Source organism: Protopterus annectens, chromosome 8.part0 (assembly GCF_019279795.1).
Source record: "Protopterus annectens isolate FY-2018-M chromosome 8.part0, PAN1.0, whole genome shotgun sequence".
NCBI lineage: Eukaryota > Metazoa > Chordata > Ceratodontiformes > Protopteridae > Protopterus > Protopterus annectens.
The window spans coordinates 982,497,731-982,512,477 of record NC_056741.1 but is presented as its reverse complement, the minus strand read 5'-3'; the positions used below and the strand labels follow the sequence as shown (position 1 = coordinate 982,512,477).

Genomic DNA, 14,747 nt, shown 5'->3' with positions numbered 1-14,747 from the left:
TGAATTACAAAAAAAGAATAGTTAAACATAGAAGAAGTGTCCGAAAGTAGTGATGAAAAGATGTCAGCTGGAAAATTGTTAAAGGAAAAAAAGAATTCTATTGGTAAAAGTCCACAAGACAGAAAAAGAAAATTTATAGGATTAAATATAAAAGAAAAAAGAAAGGAAAAGGATGAGCAATTATATTTGTCCTATAGTATACTTTGGAAAGGGAAAATATATAATTGTAGAATATTTGCTATAAAAGTAAATAGTTTAAAAAATGTAGCTAGAAGGTAAGCTATTGTAGAATGGTGCAACAAGATAGATGTAGATATAATAATTTTGGAAGATACAAGATTATTAAGAAAAGTAGATAGGCTGCTAACAGGAATTACATGGGGAAATGATATACTCCCGGATTTAATAGACTACGTGTAGGAATAGTGTAATCTCTACATGGAGTGAATGGTGTCTGTGGCAGCAGCTCTCCCTCGGCAGCACAATTGCATATTAATGAATGCATGCTACTGAGAGGGAGCTGTGCACACGGTTACTGAATCAGTGCTAGGGGGTGTGTTACAGTGTAACATACCCCCTGCACTGTGAAAGTGCCGTACAACACTAAAACATTAAAGAAAGTGTCCTTGGACACTTATTTATAACTTTATTCATGTATGTCATACAGTGGGTGTGTTACAGTGTCTGTGACACACCCCTGCACTGTAAAAGTGCCATACGGCACTAAAATATGAAATTGTAGCTGTGTCCCAGCCAGCATGTAAAATAAATATGCAAGGGGTGTGTTATAGTGTTCTTAACACACCACCTGTAATGTCCAAGTGTTGTATGGCAGTGCAATTAAACATGGAAATGTAATTTTGCCACTGTGTATTTTTTTTTATTTATTTTTTGTGTGTTCACATGATGCGGCATGGAACTTAGCGATAAGCACATGCCAGACATCTAAAAACAGAAACCAGATGTTTTTAATTTTTGCCCAAAATATCAAGTTTAAACATAGCTGAGCTGGTTTGCATGGCACATTGCTCAGCAATCCTTAAACATAATGGAAAGCTATATAGAAATGTATAGCTGAAACATTCAAATTTGTGTTAGCTAAATGGTTACAGTCCCAGCTTTGTATGTAGTAGGTGCACAGTTCGATTTCAGGGAGATATTTTATGCAGTTTTATTTTCTTTTATTGATGCATTTAGTGACATTTGTTAACTGGGTTAGTTCAGCTGATCCACAAGCTCATTTTTAGTGGAATTTCATAGAGCACAGCTCCACTTATACACAAGTGTCCATACATGATATTCACACTCACTCACTCACAGGGGATATAAAGTAAAAGGCATACATAAAAATAAAAGCAGCCCTTATGAAGAATGAATTTCAATATTTTTTTTCAGTTGTAAAATATGTAGTTTGCCCATAGCTAAGCCCCGCTAAGCACTGCTAAGCCAATCCAAGAAATGCTTAAGCAATCCCAGTCTAAGTAGTCCTCAGCTCAAAGTGGGTTTGTGCACTGCTAAGCAGTGCTAAGCATGTGCCACTTTAAGCACTGCTCAACTAAGCTTAGTGGGTTTCTGTACTGCTAAACAAAGCTTAGCATATTTAAAAATGATCCAATGGCAGCAAAGGGCAGAAAAATAGCTTTATTTAAGCTGCACAGGAAGGAATACAGCCAGAACCTGTTGGAGTTTTATCACTGTGGGACCTATGGCTGGAGTTGGAAAGGGACTGTGCTTTTAGGCACAGAATTGGGGCATGTTGGACTCTAGGGTCATGGTTGGACTCCTAGTGAAAGACAATGATGCCAGATTGCTGCAGGGCTAGTACCAGGGCTCTGAATACAAGTCTGAGGCCTGGGACCATCTGGCAAGAAACCTAACCAATGCCACTGAAATCCCCCACACTGGTGAGCAGGTGCATCATCATTATTACAACCTGAAGTGAAGGAAGGAAGAGCTCTTGGCCCAATGAATCCAAGATGCTCAGGACCAGAATGCCCCAGAAGTTTTTAAGTATAACAAACAGTGATTTATCAAATTGTAGTATGAATATCTGATAGACAGTTATGCATAATGGTGTGTTTTCCCCCTAATAGCTGCACAGGAGAGTGCTCGCAAATTAGAGGCCCACCCAGGGGGCTTAGCTAGGATGCACCAACAGTGAGTACAGATCTATCTTGCAATATATAGTACAATAAATAAGAAAAAGTACATTGTGTTCTGCCTGTAAGTATAATACGTTCTGAGTGTACTGCAATAAATGTGTTCTTAGACTCACATTGATGCAAGTGAGTAATGCTAGGTACTGTGCAATACAGATGAAGGCATCAGATATGCTGCTATTGATGCAGTAAAGGTAATACTGTGTAAATACTGTGTAGGAATGACATAAGAATATACCATATTAATATTAAGGATTTTGTAATTAAGTACACTGTGACTGAAACTGTGAAGGTGATAAATGACATTCATTCATCATCTACAGCATAAACAGTAGAACTGCAGTCAAAATTTTGAAAATAATAAACCACTGTGTCATGTCACCCTCAGTAAAGTGCTTTCTCCCAAGTTCAGTGTTTATTCTGGTCTGTTGTTGAAGAAATCTAATTGTATAGCTGTTCCACAGCAAATACGGCTATAACACAATGAAATGACTGGAGTTTAGCTGATAAATAACTGTTATGCTAAAGTGTAGATGTGGCGCTCTACAACACGATAGAATGCAATTTGATATATGTTCTGCACTAAGATCTAAACTATAATAGAAATGTATAATGTATTATAGTGTGTTTCCCTCAGGATTGTCTTGTGTTAACCTTTGCATTTCAGCTAAACATTCTCCTGAATGTAGGTACGCCGAAGCAGGCAAGTATGAGACTGTAATAGCTGTACACTGAAAATATACCATACATATTCCCATCCACTAGGGGTTAAATGTGTACACCTGCATTTCAACAATTAATACACACTTCTACTACTATCTCTGTCATGCATGTATGTTCAACTGTCACTGCAGTCATCTGTGACACTCTACCTATATCAGCAGGTCAGACTTTGTAACTAAGTGAGCTTTAGGCATAAATCAGTCAAACAGCACATAGCAGTGGTGTAGTAGCTCAGTGTGATAACAAATAGATATGTTGTTCATTTTTGCACACACAGACCAGAGTTTGAATCCAGGGATTGGTACTATGTTGTATTTATAGTAACAGACAAGTAGACTTGACTATTTGTAGAAACTGTCATGTAGTGTTAACAGATATTTTCTCCACAGGGCTTACAGGTAAAGAAATGTTTGTAGTAGCTGTATTGAAGGGTATACTAATAAACTCTGTCCAGATATACTAGTGTGTAATCAGCAGTGTTCAGCAAGTAGATAACACTCCATTAAATAAAATGTCAGACATTACAGTAGTATTCCAACTGAATGAGACAAATTAAATGTTCTATTGTTGGTACGGCTATATGCCTGGTGCATCTCTGAATCTGTGTCGATAGTCCAACCCCATGCCTACATATGACAGCAGGATAGGTATATACACCATGCACTGTGGCCGATGCATGTCTCTCAAGTGTCATGCTGTCATGGCTACTGATCACTGTTGCCATCAACCTTGGACACAGATATAACTCCATTTGAAGTATGCCAGTGGCACACTCACACAACATTACTGCAGGGTAAACCTTCTTAGTCATATATTTTACTCTGATATGTACAAGTCCCCTGTAGTTATTCATCTATAGTTCTTACAGCTTGACCCATACAATTCCATGTTGGCAGCTTGAGAGGTATGCACATGCTACAGAAGCTTTAGGGCACATGTAGATGTAAAGTAAAGGCAGACTTATAGAGTATTGAGCAGTACTGTTGCAAATAATATAGCCTATACAGTTGTTAATGGAATGTTTTTCTCTCTCCCACCCCTTATCTGCATCACAAAATATTATTGTTATACTATGGGTATGTTTTCATTTACACATATGTTGTTCTCAAAACCTAATGTTGGGCTTTGTGTTGTATTATTGGTTATATATTTCAATAGCTGCATACTAACGTACCTTGTTGAAATTCCACCATTGTTGGCCTTTTGCCGTAACTGCTACTGGCTTGCTGTTACAGTAATGACTATTATCCCATTTATGCCTGTGTTCCATATGCTATGCAATTCTATTGTTCTGGGTTAATTGGAACAACCATGCAAGCTGTTATAACTAACATTGAAATGTTTTGTTCATGACTAACCAATACACTTTGACAAACCACAAAACCATAGCATGTTTGGGTAGGCCGATCCCAGTGGCTCTACCTGGCCTACATCAACTGGCTGAGGCACAGGGTCCCAGCATGTCTGGGACCCAACCTGGAGCTGCATCCTCTACTGGTCCTGCACTACCCTCAGGTGGAACCACCTCAGTGGATAGGGCCTGTCCCCCCTTGGGCTCGGATGTGGAGAGGACCCTGTCACCCGACAGCTGTTCCCAGGGGTGGTTCCCAAGATCCTCAATCAAAATTTGGATTACCACCTGTGCCAGAGAGAGGGCAAACTGGTGTCCTTTGAGGGGCAGGCTGGTCAAAGTGCACAGTCCTCAGCACAGCCATTTTCTGGACTGTGAAGGGGAAGTGGTGACTGCCTATGGGTGGGAACCTCAGTCCCATTGCTGTCATCTGGAGGCACTTGGTCTTCTGATTTCCAACCACCATCCCCATCCAAGGTGTTTACCATCCTCATGTGTCATACACTGCCCTTTCTGCTGTCTTGTCTGTCTGGAAATGCAACGTCTCCTACCCAACTTACCTCCCCAAATGCACCTACAACCCTCCCCCAACAGTCCACTCTCAACTTAAAAAAAGGGCATCTGTCCCCCCAAAAAAGTTTGTCCCATACATAGCTCTCCATTTTGCCCCCATGTACACTGCCATGAATCGATCACCTCATCAATTAATCAACAAACTTATGTCACCCACACCCCACCCTGTGGGGTGTGAGGCTCCATATTCCAAATTGTCCACATCATGCACAGCTGTTGCTGTAAAAAAATGGAGAGCTATGGTCCTTTCCTACAATCTTCCTCCACATCCCAAGCTACCTTTCATAATGTTCCCCCCCCTGCCTGCCCCATTTCCCCACTTTCCCATCACTACTTTTTTCTTTTTTTTGGGGGGGGGGATAGTGTGGGTTTAAGTGGGGATAAGCAGTGCTAAGCAAAGCTAAGATGAAATAAGCACCACTTGGCATCACAGTGCATCATGAAAACCCACTTAAAACTACTTAAAACTGTTTTAAGCACTCTATCTGCTTCAGACACTGTTCTGCCCAGCAACAAAATAACTAGCCCTGGAATGTCTTGAACCCAGTGCCCTCTGCACTACAGTCAGAGCAGAACACCACTAAATCAACTGAGCTCTGGGGAGTTGCTATTGTTTTCTAAATATTTTATGCAGTACAGTGATGTAACATTAGGGAAAAATACACTCCAGCTAAGTACTGAACCCAGGACCCTCTAAACTGCAGTCAGAGCAACACACCACTAAGCCAACTCAGCTTTGGGAATTTAATGTTTGCTTCTAAATGTATCATGAAGTACAGTGATGTAACATTAGGGAAAAAGACACCCCTGCCAAGTATTGGCCTCATGACCCTTTGAACTACAGTTCACTGTAATACACCAGTAGGCCAACCCAACTCTGGGGAATTACTGAGTACCAGTGACACTACTTCTACATATAATGTGATAAATAACAGCATACTTGGGCCTGTGATGCAGACATCAAACCACTACACAGCCAAAGACATGATGAATTGATGGGAGGCCTACCATATCAGGTACAGCTGACAAATACACAGACTGTTGTAGAATGTCCACAGTCCTGTAATCTATATATGGCATGGTTGTCATCAAAGCTATTCTGTGTACTGATGTAATAGCAAGTTTATTTCAGGTTTATTTCACAAAAGCAGGTCAGGTCAGTGTTACACGTCATAGTCATCCAAACACACATGTTCATGCCAGTCCTGGGCAACACACTGTATGCATGCACATACATCTTGCAACTACACCTCCCATAATAATTACTCCGTAGCTCTATCTGTAGCATTCCTGGCATGTCCGACATCTGGACACCTACAGTTCAGGCCCACAATTTAGTCTGTTGCACAACAACTACATGCTTGACAATACAACCTACAAATAACTGAGCCCTGCAATGTCCAGCAGACCTGCTTGCTGCTACAGTCACTGCCACCCACAGTAGCATGATAAAGGCCTGGAAGGTGGGATACATGTCACAAATATCAATACATGTCCTACACCTCCCCCACCACCCTCTAGATGGTACCACTACTACTTAACATATGTACCAGAGGCACATGCCTCACCTGGACTGTAATGGGTACCCTCACTGGCCATGCTGTGAGTACCAACTCTTTTGCTCAACATTTTTTGGAATTCATAAACTCCAATGCCTTGGATCAACTTATCCACAGCCCCACCAGGGGCAGCAATATCCTAGACCTGGTCATTACCAACATGGGTGACCGGTGTTCCACACCAGAGGTCAATTCCTCATTGGTCAGATCTGACCACAAGCTAATCACCCTAGACATCCACATCCCCCCACCCCTCATTAGGGAAACCACTGTAAAAAATTTCTCCAAAGCCAACTTCACACTTTTTAAGACAGAAGTGGCAAACTTCACGACACCCATGCAGGCAGACAAAAGAGGTATGACTGTTGAATCTTACACAAATGTACTTTATAAGCACTTATACGAGTGCATGGATCATGCTATCCCTAACAGAACCAAGATGCTAGCCTCCAAAAAAAGAAGCCAATCTGGTGGTCCCCTGCCGTAAACAAACTCTACAACAGAAGAAAGAAACTGTTGCAAAAAAAGAGTTAAATCCCATGATTGGAGGAACTCCCTGGTCAGCCTCAGTAAGAAGCTGAGATCTCTATTAAAATCCTCCAAAGCTAGTTACAAAAACAAAATCACCACTGATTCTAAAGACAACCACAAAGCATTATATTGCTATGTCAAGAATCTCAATTGCAACACTCAGATCTGCTCTGAGTTACAGCACAATGGCACTAAATATGCAGAACCAACTGATATTGCCAATATCCTGGCAGATCGGTTCAGTGCTAACTTTACCCCTTCCCACCTCCTAAAAGGACCATCTCTATACCAGAAGACATTGGTAATCTCCAAACTCTGGCCCCACCTAGTTTGGGTTTGTAAAAGGCAGATCATGTCTCCTAAACCTGATAGACTTTTTTGAAACAGTCATCAAAGCCGTAGACGAGGGTAAGGTGATTCACACAGCCTATCTAGATCTCACAAAGGCTTTTGACACCATCCCCCACTCTGGAATTATAGATAAACTCACTAAACTAGGTATAAATCCCTATGTCACAAGATGGGCCACCAACTGGCTCACTGACAGAACCCACACTGTGAAAGTAGCAGACTCCAAATCCGACTTCAGACCAGTGACAAGTGGAGTACCACAGGGTTCAGTCCTTGGTCCTCTCCTGTTTGGTATCTACTTCTCTGAAGTACAGGCTAACACAGAAGGTCTTTGGTTAATGAAGTTCGCAGATGACTGAAAACTAGGGTCCATAATCAAAACTCCTAACGGTGTGGACATCCTACAAAAAGGCCTCACTGAGACAGATGCCTGGTGTCAAAGCCATGACCTCAAGCTCAATGCCAAAAAGTGCATTGTCATCCCCTTTAGTAAAACCTCTGTAACCATGAACTACCACATAGGCGGTAGTCTACTTAACACCGAAAGTATGATAAGAGACCTTGGGAAGCAGATGGACAGTAGTCTCTCCTTTGATAATCACATCAACACAGTAGTCAGGAAATCCTTCTATGTGGCACACCTCATCATAAAAGGTTTTTAATCCAGGAAAAAAAAGAGTTCATTGTTCTCCTCTACTCGTCACTCATTATACCCATTATAGAGTTAAATGCCCCTTTTGGTATGTACCTTGCAAGACATGTACAACAACTGGAAAAGCCAGAGAAATACCTCCCAAAGAGGATTACTGGCCTCAAACAGATGCCCTATGCAGACCATCTCAAGAAACTCCAGCTTTACTCCATTGTATATCGCCTACTCAGAGGCGATCTCTGCCTAACATACAAAGTTATGTCAAACCCAGAGCTGTTGGACATGCTCCACTTAAAAAAATCCCAATCCCTCTGAGCTACACGCTCTAGGGACCTAAACCTTGTCACCACAATATACAGAACATGCTGGAGGGATAGATTCCTGTCTCAGTGACTTCTCATACTCTGGAACAAACTACATATCTATATCAAACAAAGCTCCTCATTAGCACTCTTCAAGAAAAATCTTGATGATTGAATGGGAAATAGGAAATTCACCCCATGGATCAATTCTGTGACTCTGCTCGACAGGGGGCACAGGAAAACAATTTTCTTAGGTAGCGAATGCCAGGGTATCTTTTTGACTATACTTATATAGTCCCTAGGGCCAATAGCCTGGCAACTACCTGTGAACCTATGAACAGCAGCTGACACTACTCCCTCACAGACATATACAGCTTGCTGTCCCCAATGTCTTCACAATTCCCAGTGTGACTCCAGCCCGGAATGCAGCAGCTGCAGCCTGCCATACATGCAGCTGCATGTGCAGCTATCTGCTACAGACCTACCATACCTCCCAAGCACCTAGAACAGGGCATCCACACAATACTCATACATAAAGGGTTGGAGGATGTTCAGGTGACAGGGACATGTATCCTACTCTCCCCCTACAAACATACACAACTGATATACCAGTATAAACTGCAGCTGCATGCACAGTCAGATAAAAAGGATGCATGACACTCACATCTGCCTGTCTCCTTACAATGCCCAGCACACATTGTTAAACAGTAACCTGCCACAGAATACCTAACTCTGTTAACAATGGCCAAACATAGCATGCAAAACTGTGGACATAACACATCAATCCAAACAGTGAATAGTATTCCTATATACCCTATGTTATGCTGTAGCCCCAACACCTCGATAATGTCCTCCTCATAGGCCAGGAAAAAGGCCAAGGTCTACATGAAGGCCTTAATTATAGGACTGTGTTCCCATGCCATTGGCTAATGGCAATGCAACCCAGCTATTCTAGATGCAATTAGCTAGTGGGAATCACAGATTTGTGGACAAGCAATCACCTGTTCATGAGCATTACCTACAAAAGACAAGCTGCTGCTTATGGTAAACAGGTCTAACACTTTCTTCAAGAAGGCAGACTGTGATTCTGTATGAGACTTCAACTGGATGTCTTCTCACAAAGGAGTACAGCAATATACCAGGTATGTCATAGAATTATGCATGTAATGGAATGCAGATGGAGGGATGCATTCATGGGAAATAGGAATTTACATAGTAGGTCTCAACTACATGTCTTGGACTGACATGTTGCTGTTAGTTTGCTGTCCAGCACCTACGACCATCTCTTATAGCTCTGTCTTAAGTGAAATAGATCACAGCTCTGGCCTCTGATTCACCCCAGCAATGGTCAGTCAAATATGACTGCTACTGGACTGTCTGTTGTACAATACTGACAGTAAGTACTAGTGGATACAGCTGGCATATCACTTCATGTACTGTCAGTGAGCAGCTCTCACTCTGTGAATGTCATACAGGCTTAATTCAAAGATTGTCCAGGTGTCCCTGGCAGTTCATGATGTATTCTGACTTGGTCACTGTGTACTCCACATCTGTATCTCATTGCCTGACACCTATGACTAGCATACCTGGTGACCCCCTGCAGCATGACAGCAGGTTATATGCAACAGTAGTGGGGGGACACTGGCTCTGCCTCAGCAGCAGTGTGTACATATTGAGCATACAATGTAAGGGAATGAATATAGTACCAGATATTAATGTATCATAGTGTGTTCCCAGGAGCCTGGCATGTCACAGACACATTGCCCAAACTCTGGGGACAACCATCATGTATTGTCCATCCAGAGTCCAGAAATCCACAGTTGTCTGGCAGGGGGGTCTATATCTATCAGGCATGGTACACATTCTGCAAACATCTGGGTACTGCAAATGTCAGACACCTACAAGGAGGACACCCTACACCACATATGCACTGCTTCCAGTTATGTTGCAGCACAGCTGTTGCTGGAATGTCCACATGCACTTGTACTACCACTCACCTATTTGTCGGATGTAGGCTGGATGACATGGTGCTGTAACATTGCCCATAAGGGAAACCCAATAGTCAATGACAGTGATGGATATGGGCACATAACCACACAGTCTGTCATAGCACTCAGTCCACAGCTGATATTCCTGGTACCATATGAGGTTACTAGGCAATGGGCCCTGAGCAGCCATATGCATAGGCCAGATGTTAGCCAATGTATATGCAGGGCAGCACCTGATTCGCCAGTCCAGCAGGGACACAGGTGGTATCCCAAGGGTGTATATGCAGGTCACCATGCAGTTATCCAGGCTATGCCTGCAAAGGTGTAAATAGCTACGCTGCCTGATGTGAACAGAGTGCCCATTCCATTGCAGGGTGAATGTGTGGGACAAACGTCTAAGCTGTCAACATGCCCACTTCATGTAACATGCCAGGTTGATGGTGTGTGTGTGTGTGTGTGTGTGTGTGTGTGTGTGTGTGTGTGTGTGTGTGTGTGTGCGTGTGTGTGTGTGTGTGTGTGTGTGTGTGTGTGTGTGTGTGTGTGTGTGTGTGTGTGTGTGTGTGTGTGTGTGTGCGCGTGTTAACAGAGTGGAGTATGAGTTGCACTCCTGCCAGCAATGTGGAGTCTGTGATTGGCTGGCATGCCACACTGAGGTCACCCCTGAGGAGTATGCATGAAACTGGGTAGAGGGTTGCCCTTATAGCCTGTCAGTGTATGATAGATGTGTGATGCCCGTGTATCCTTTGGTGGGGAACCTTTGTGATGTCCCCAGCTGCTGCATGTGCTGCGTGATGTGAATGATGTACAGGGTATTATATACAATAATGGGCCTCATAGGGGGAATACAGGGATGTTTATACCCCATGTCCCTTGATGACATACCTGTATGTATGACATGGGCCACGTACAAGGTGTTCCTTACAATGGGAGCAACATTGTGTTGAAATGTCATGTTGCCAAAGACCTATGTCCACAGCTCTCTCATGACTGATTGTGTGCCTAGGATGCTGTTAGTACTGTGATACTATGTGGGGATGTCACTCTCTCCAAAGGGGTTGAGAATGCATGTCCTGCTATGCAGCCTGAGGCCATGTGTCTGGCAACAGTCATGCATCTGTGTGAGACTCTCCTAGACAGATGTCGACATCACTGGTGAATGTGGTGATGGCACACAGCATGCAGTCATCCACAGACATTGTCGGACATAGGCTGATGGCTTTTACATGCACCTCAGGAGTGTACATCACACATAACAGAAGCCGAAACACAGAACAACAAGTGACATGCATAGTTATGGGTAAATCTCTTGATTTGGATTCCCATCTATGGAATAGTTGGGTCATGTCAGTGCACCGGTGTGTGACCCCTATGGTAACATATGGTGTGATGCATATGTGGGGATGTTATGTGTATAATGGGCATGGGGTTATACTGTCACAGAGTTTGTCCAGGTCAGGTTAGGTAGTTTGCACTGTCACCCCCTGTCCATAGATTTGGTGACTGTGTCATACAGGTCATCTGAGTGTAACAGAGATGAACCCTTCCTTGGCAAAGCCTAAGTGTGTGTGATGGCTTCTGTGCAGGTAACAATGTGCTTGTTACTGGGGTTCACTATAAAGTGTGCTATGGCCTTGCAGAACAGCCTAGTTAGGCTGCTGTGTCTATCATGTGACTGAGTGGGGGATGTACCACCTTAGTATAAAGGGGTGACAGTGGTCATCCATCAAATGGCTGGGACAAAGACAATGGTCAGTCCTCCTTTGAATCTGGTTCCTTATGGTGCTTTAAGGTTATGCTTGGGGTCATGTAGGATGCATCCTGTGATGAGATAGGCTCCCATGGCAAATGTATGCCATGACTTTCACATGGCAGTGGTGACCTGTTCCTTACATATAGGAGATGTGGGAGGTACTGTGGCTATCCTGATGTACTGATGGAGAAGATGGGGGTGAGGCCTACACTGACTCTGTCAGGCATCCAGTATGTGTTAGCAATAGCACTGGTATACCTGGTGTCCTTGAGTACCCCAAGTGAGCAGCTGCAGGTGCTACCTGTGCTGTTGCAGACATATGTGCAGTAGAGGAGATGACTGTCTGTAGTGGATGTAGACAGTATAAGCTGTGTGTTTGTTATGCAGGTTTGCAGGATTGATCTCATTCTCATGTTCATGCCAAGGAGACATTGCTCCAAATTGGGAAATGCCCTTACTGTGTCTTGGATAGCAGTATGTCATTCCTGTTATGGACAGTATGTATTGCAGATGTCCACCAGACATGTGTACATATCCTAGCAGTGGATGATGTAGGCCTGTTGGGTATACCTGACTACATGCATCTATACAAATGCACATATAGCACTTGTGTGTATGTGTGGATATTGGTGCCAGTACTTAATGAGGGGTTGGGGGCTGTAAAGCTGTGTATACCCCCCAGGAGGATGTATTCCCTGTTGGAGGTATATATATGGCTGACCCTAGCTAGATGGACATTGTGGGAGATGATGACTGCAGCCATGACTGCATGATGGTTACTTTGCCATGGAGGATGACACTGTAGGGATTCTGCAGTGGTAACCCATGTTGTGTAATGTCAACTGCAATACACATTCACCTTATGTGGGGGTAGCCCCTGGCTGCACCAAGGCATTTGTACATCCACTGTTGATGGTTTTCAGGCCATTTTGGTTCTGGCATGGGTACATTTTACAATGTATGTTAGGGTCATTCAACTGAACCAGGATCAAGGTACAGACTCAACCCCTACTACAGTTGATGAGATCCATATAGGCTGAATGAGCTTCCTGGTCACATGTGTTGGCTGGTAGCTTGCTGTGATTGGAATAGGTGTGTGCTGGCAATGATGAACTGCCCCTGCAGTGTCCCATGTGAATCTTACTACCTGTACAGCATGAAGGTGTGTATGTGTCTCATATATAGAGAATCCACACATCCCATGGCCTTACCAGCTACACTTTGATGTCTGAATGCATGATAGGATGGTTGACCAGGTAGGTTGAGCTGCTCTTTGCAGCTTTTAACCATGGTCTGTGTGACTGCACAGATGTCTGTGGTTCCCAGGGCTATGACTGCTTGCAATGAGGGCAAAGTCATGTGTATACCTGCAACATTTAGCAGCATGGCCTTTAGTGTATGCTGCACTGACACTTGTATGTTGGTAGTGATAACGTCACCACTTTTCATAATGGAGTCACTTTTGTGCTGGCGAGAACTAGTGTCAGATGCATGAAGACCAGTGAAGACAGATGGAGGCCATCTCTTGTAGAGCATCGTGGTCTGTTTACCATATCATCCCAGACCCACAGGCTCTGAAACTCCTGGAATATCACAGGATAAATGTGCACATGTTAAGAGCAATCAATCCCTGGTTGTATTCTGGCATTGGTCTGTGTGACAGCATAATGCAGCATATGGCTTGGGACATACCGGCCTGGGACACATAACCATTGTGCTCAATCATATCTCACTGCATATAGTTCAGGAATGTACATGTCAGGTCAGGCAAACCAACATGTACTGTGACAGACCCATAACAGCACTGTGTATGCAATATGGTGGAGTCTGTCATGTGACACACAAGTAACTGTGACATCCACATACACAGCCACTTCAGAGGCACACCAGTGTGTCTCCACTGGAGTCCCTATGTGTAACATGTTTGACATGAGCTGAAGCCTGCATGGCTGTGGGACACAGGTGCATGGCTATGTGTGGTATTTTGTGTGTATGGCTGTGGCATTCATGTGTGACTATGCCTTGGAGATCCACTTTGTTTGTGGATGTATATGTTGAGGACCACTGCAGATGTTTGTGTGTGTTGTGTAGAAGTGGGTAGTGGGTGAGTTGTACTGATTGTGTTGATAACCTGTTTGGGTCAAGATATGCGGCCTTCACAGGGACAGAGCATGGACTGCAGTTTACTACTGTCATTGCATTTTTCACGTAATGTGTTCCTTGATGGTATTTGTAGATGGTTATCCATCTGTGCACATGAGGCAGGTGATACACAGTACCAGGACACCCATATCAACCACAGAGGCTGGGAAAACTGTAGTTCTTGTCAGCCATATAGTCCAGAATCTGAGGGAGGAAGGCCAGGGAGACCTGAGTGTGGGCCTGCAGACCACGTGATTACTAATACAGTAGGACACTAACATCACAGCAGACCATGTAGACAGGCTATGAACAAGCAGGAATAAGTGCAACAGGTGCATGCATTATAACACCTCGTAACACATGCAGCAAGTAACGTGAAACATCAGGATCAGGGGGGCAACATATGCTGTATTGCTACTATGTTGCCAATACCCACAGTCATATTGCGCTCATAGATGGCAGGGTTATGATGTGGGGGTTAGCACTGGATTGTGGTGGTAAAAGTGGATGTGCAGGGTCTGTAAATAATGGTGAGCAATGTATGCAGTCCTGTAATGTGTTCTCCTGTTCATTTCTGTCAGGTGGGATGTACAGACATTGCAACCCACCCTTTGTCATAAGCTGACACCACTGCAATACTTGTTACCCTGATACTCAATTACTGGT

General features: G+C 43.5%; 1 protein-coding gene across 1 annotated transcript in view; it reads left to right on the top strand.

Annotated features, from left to right (window-relative positions):
* LOC122808375 overlaps positions 1–14,336 on the top strand; it is a 268,669-nt gene extending 254,333 nt beyond the window's left edge. The window contains exon 5 of the mRNA XM_044079341.1: positions 14,176–14,336. Coding sequence (XP_043935276.1) covers positions 14,176–14,336 — 161 coding nt within the window. The remainder of the gene's footprint in view (positions 1–14,175) is intronic.
* The last annotated feature ends 411 nt before the right edge of the window (positions 14,337–14,747 follow it).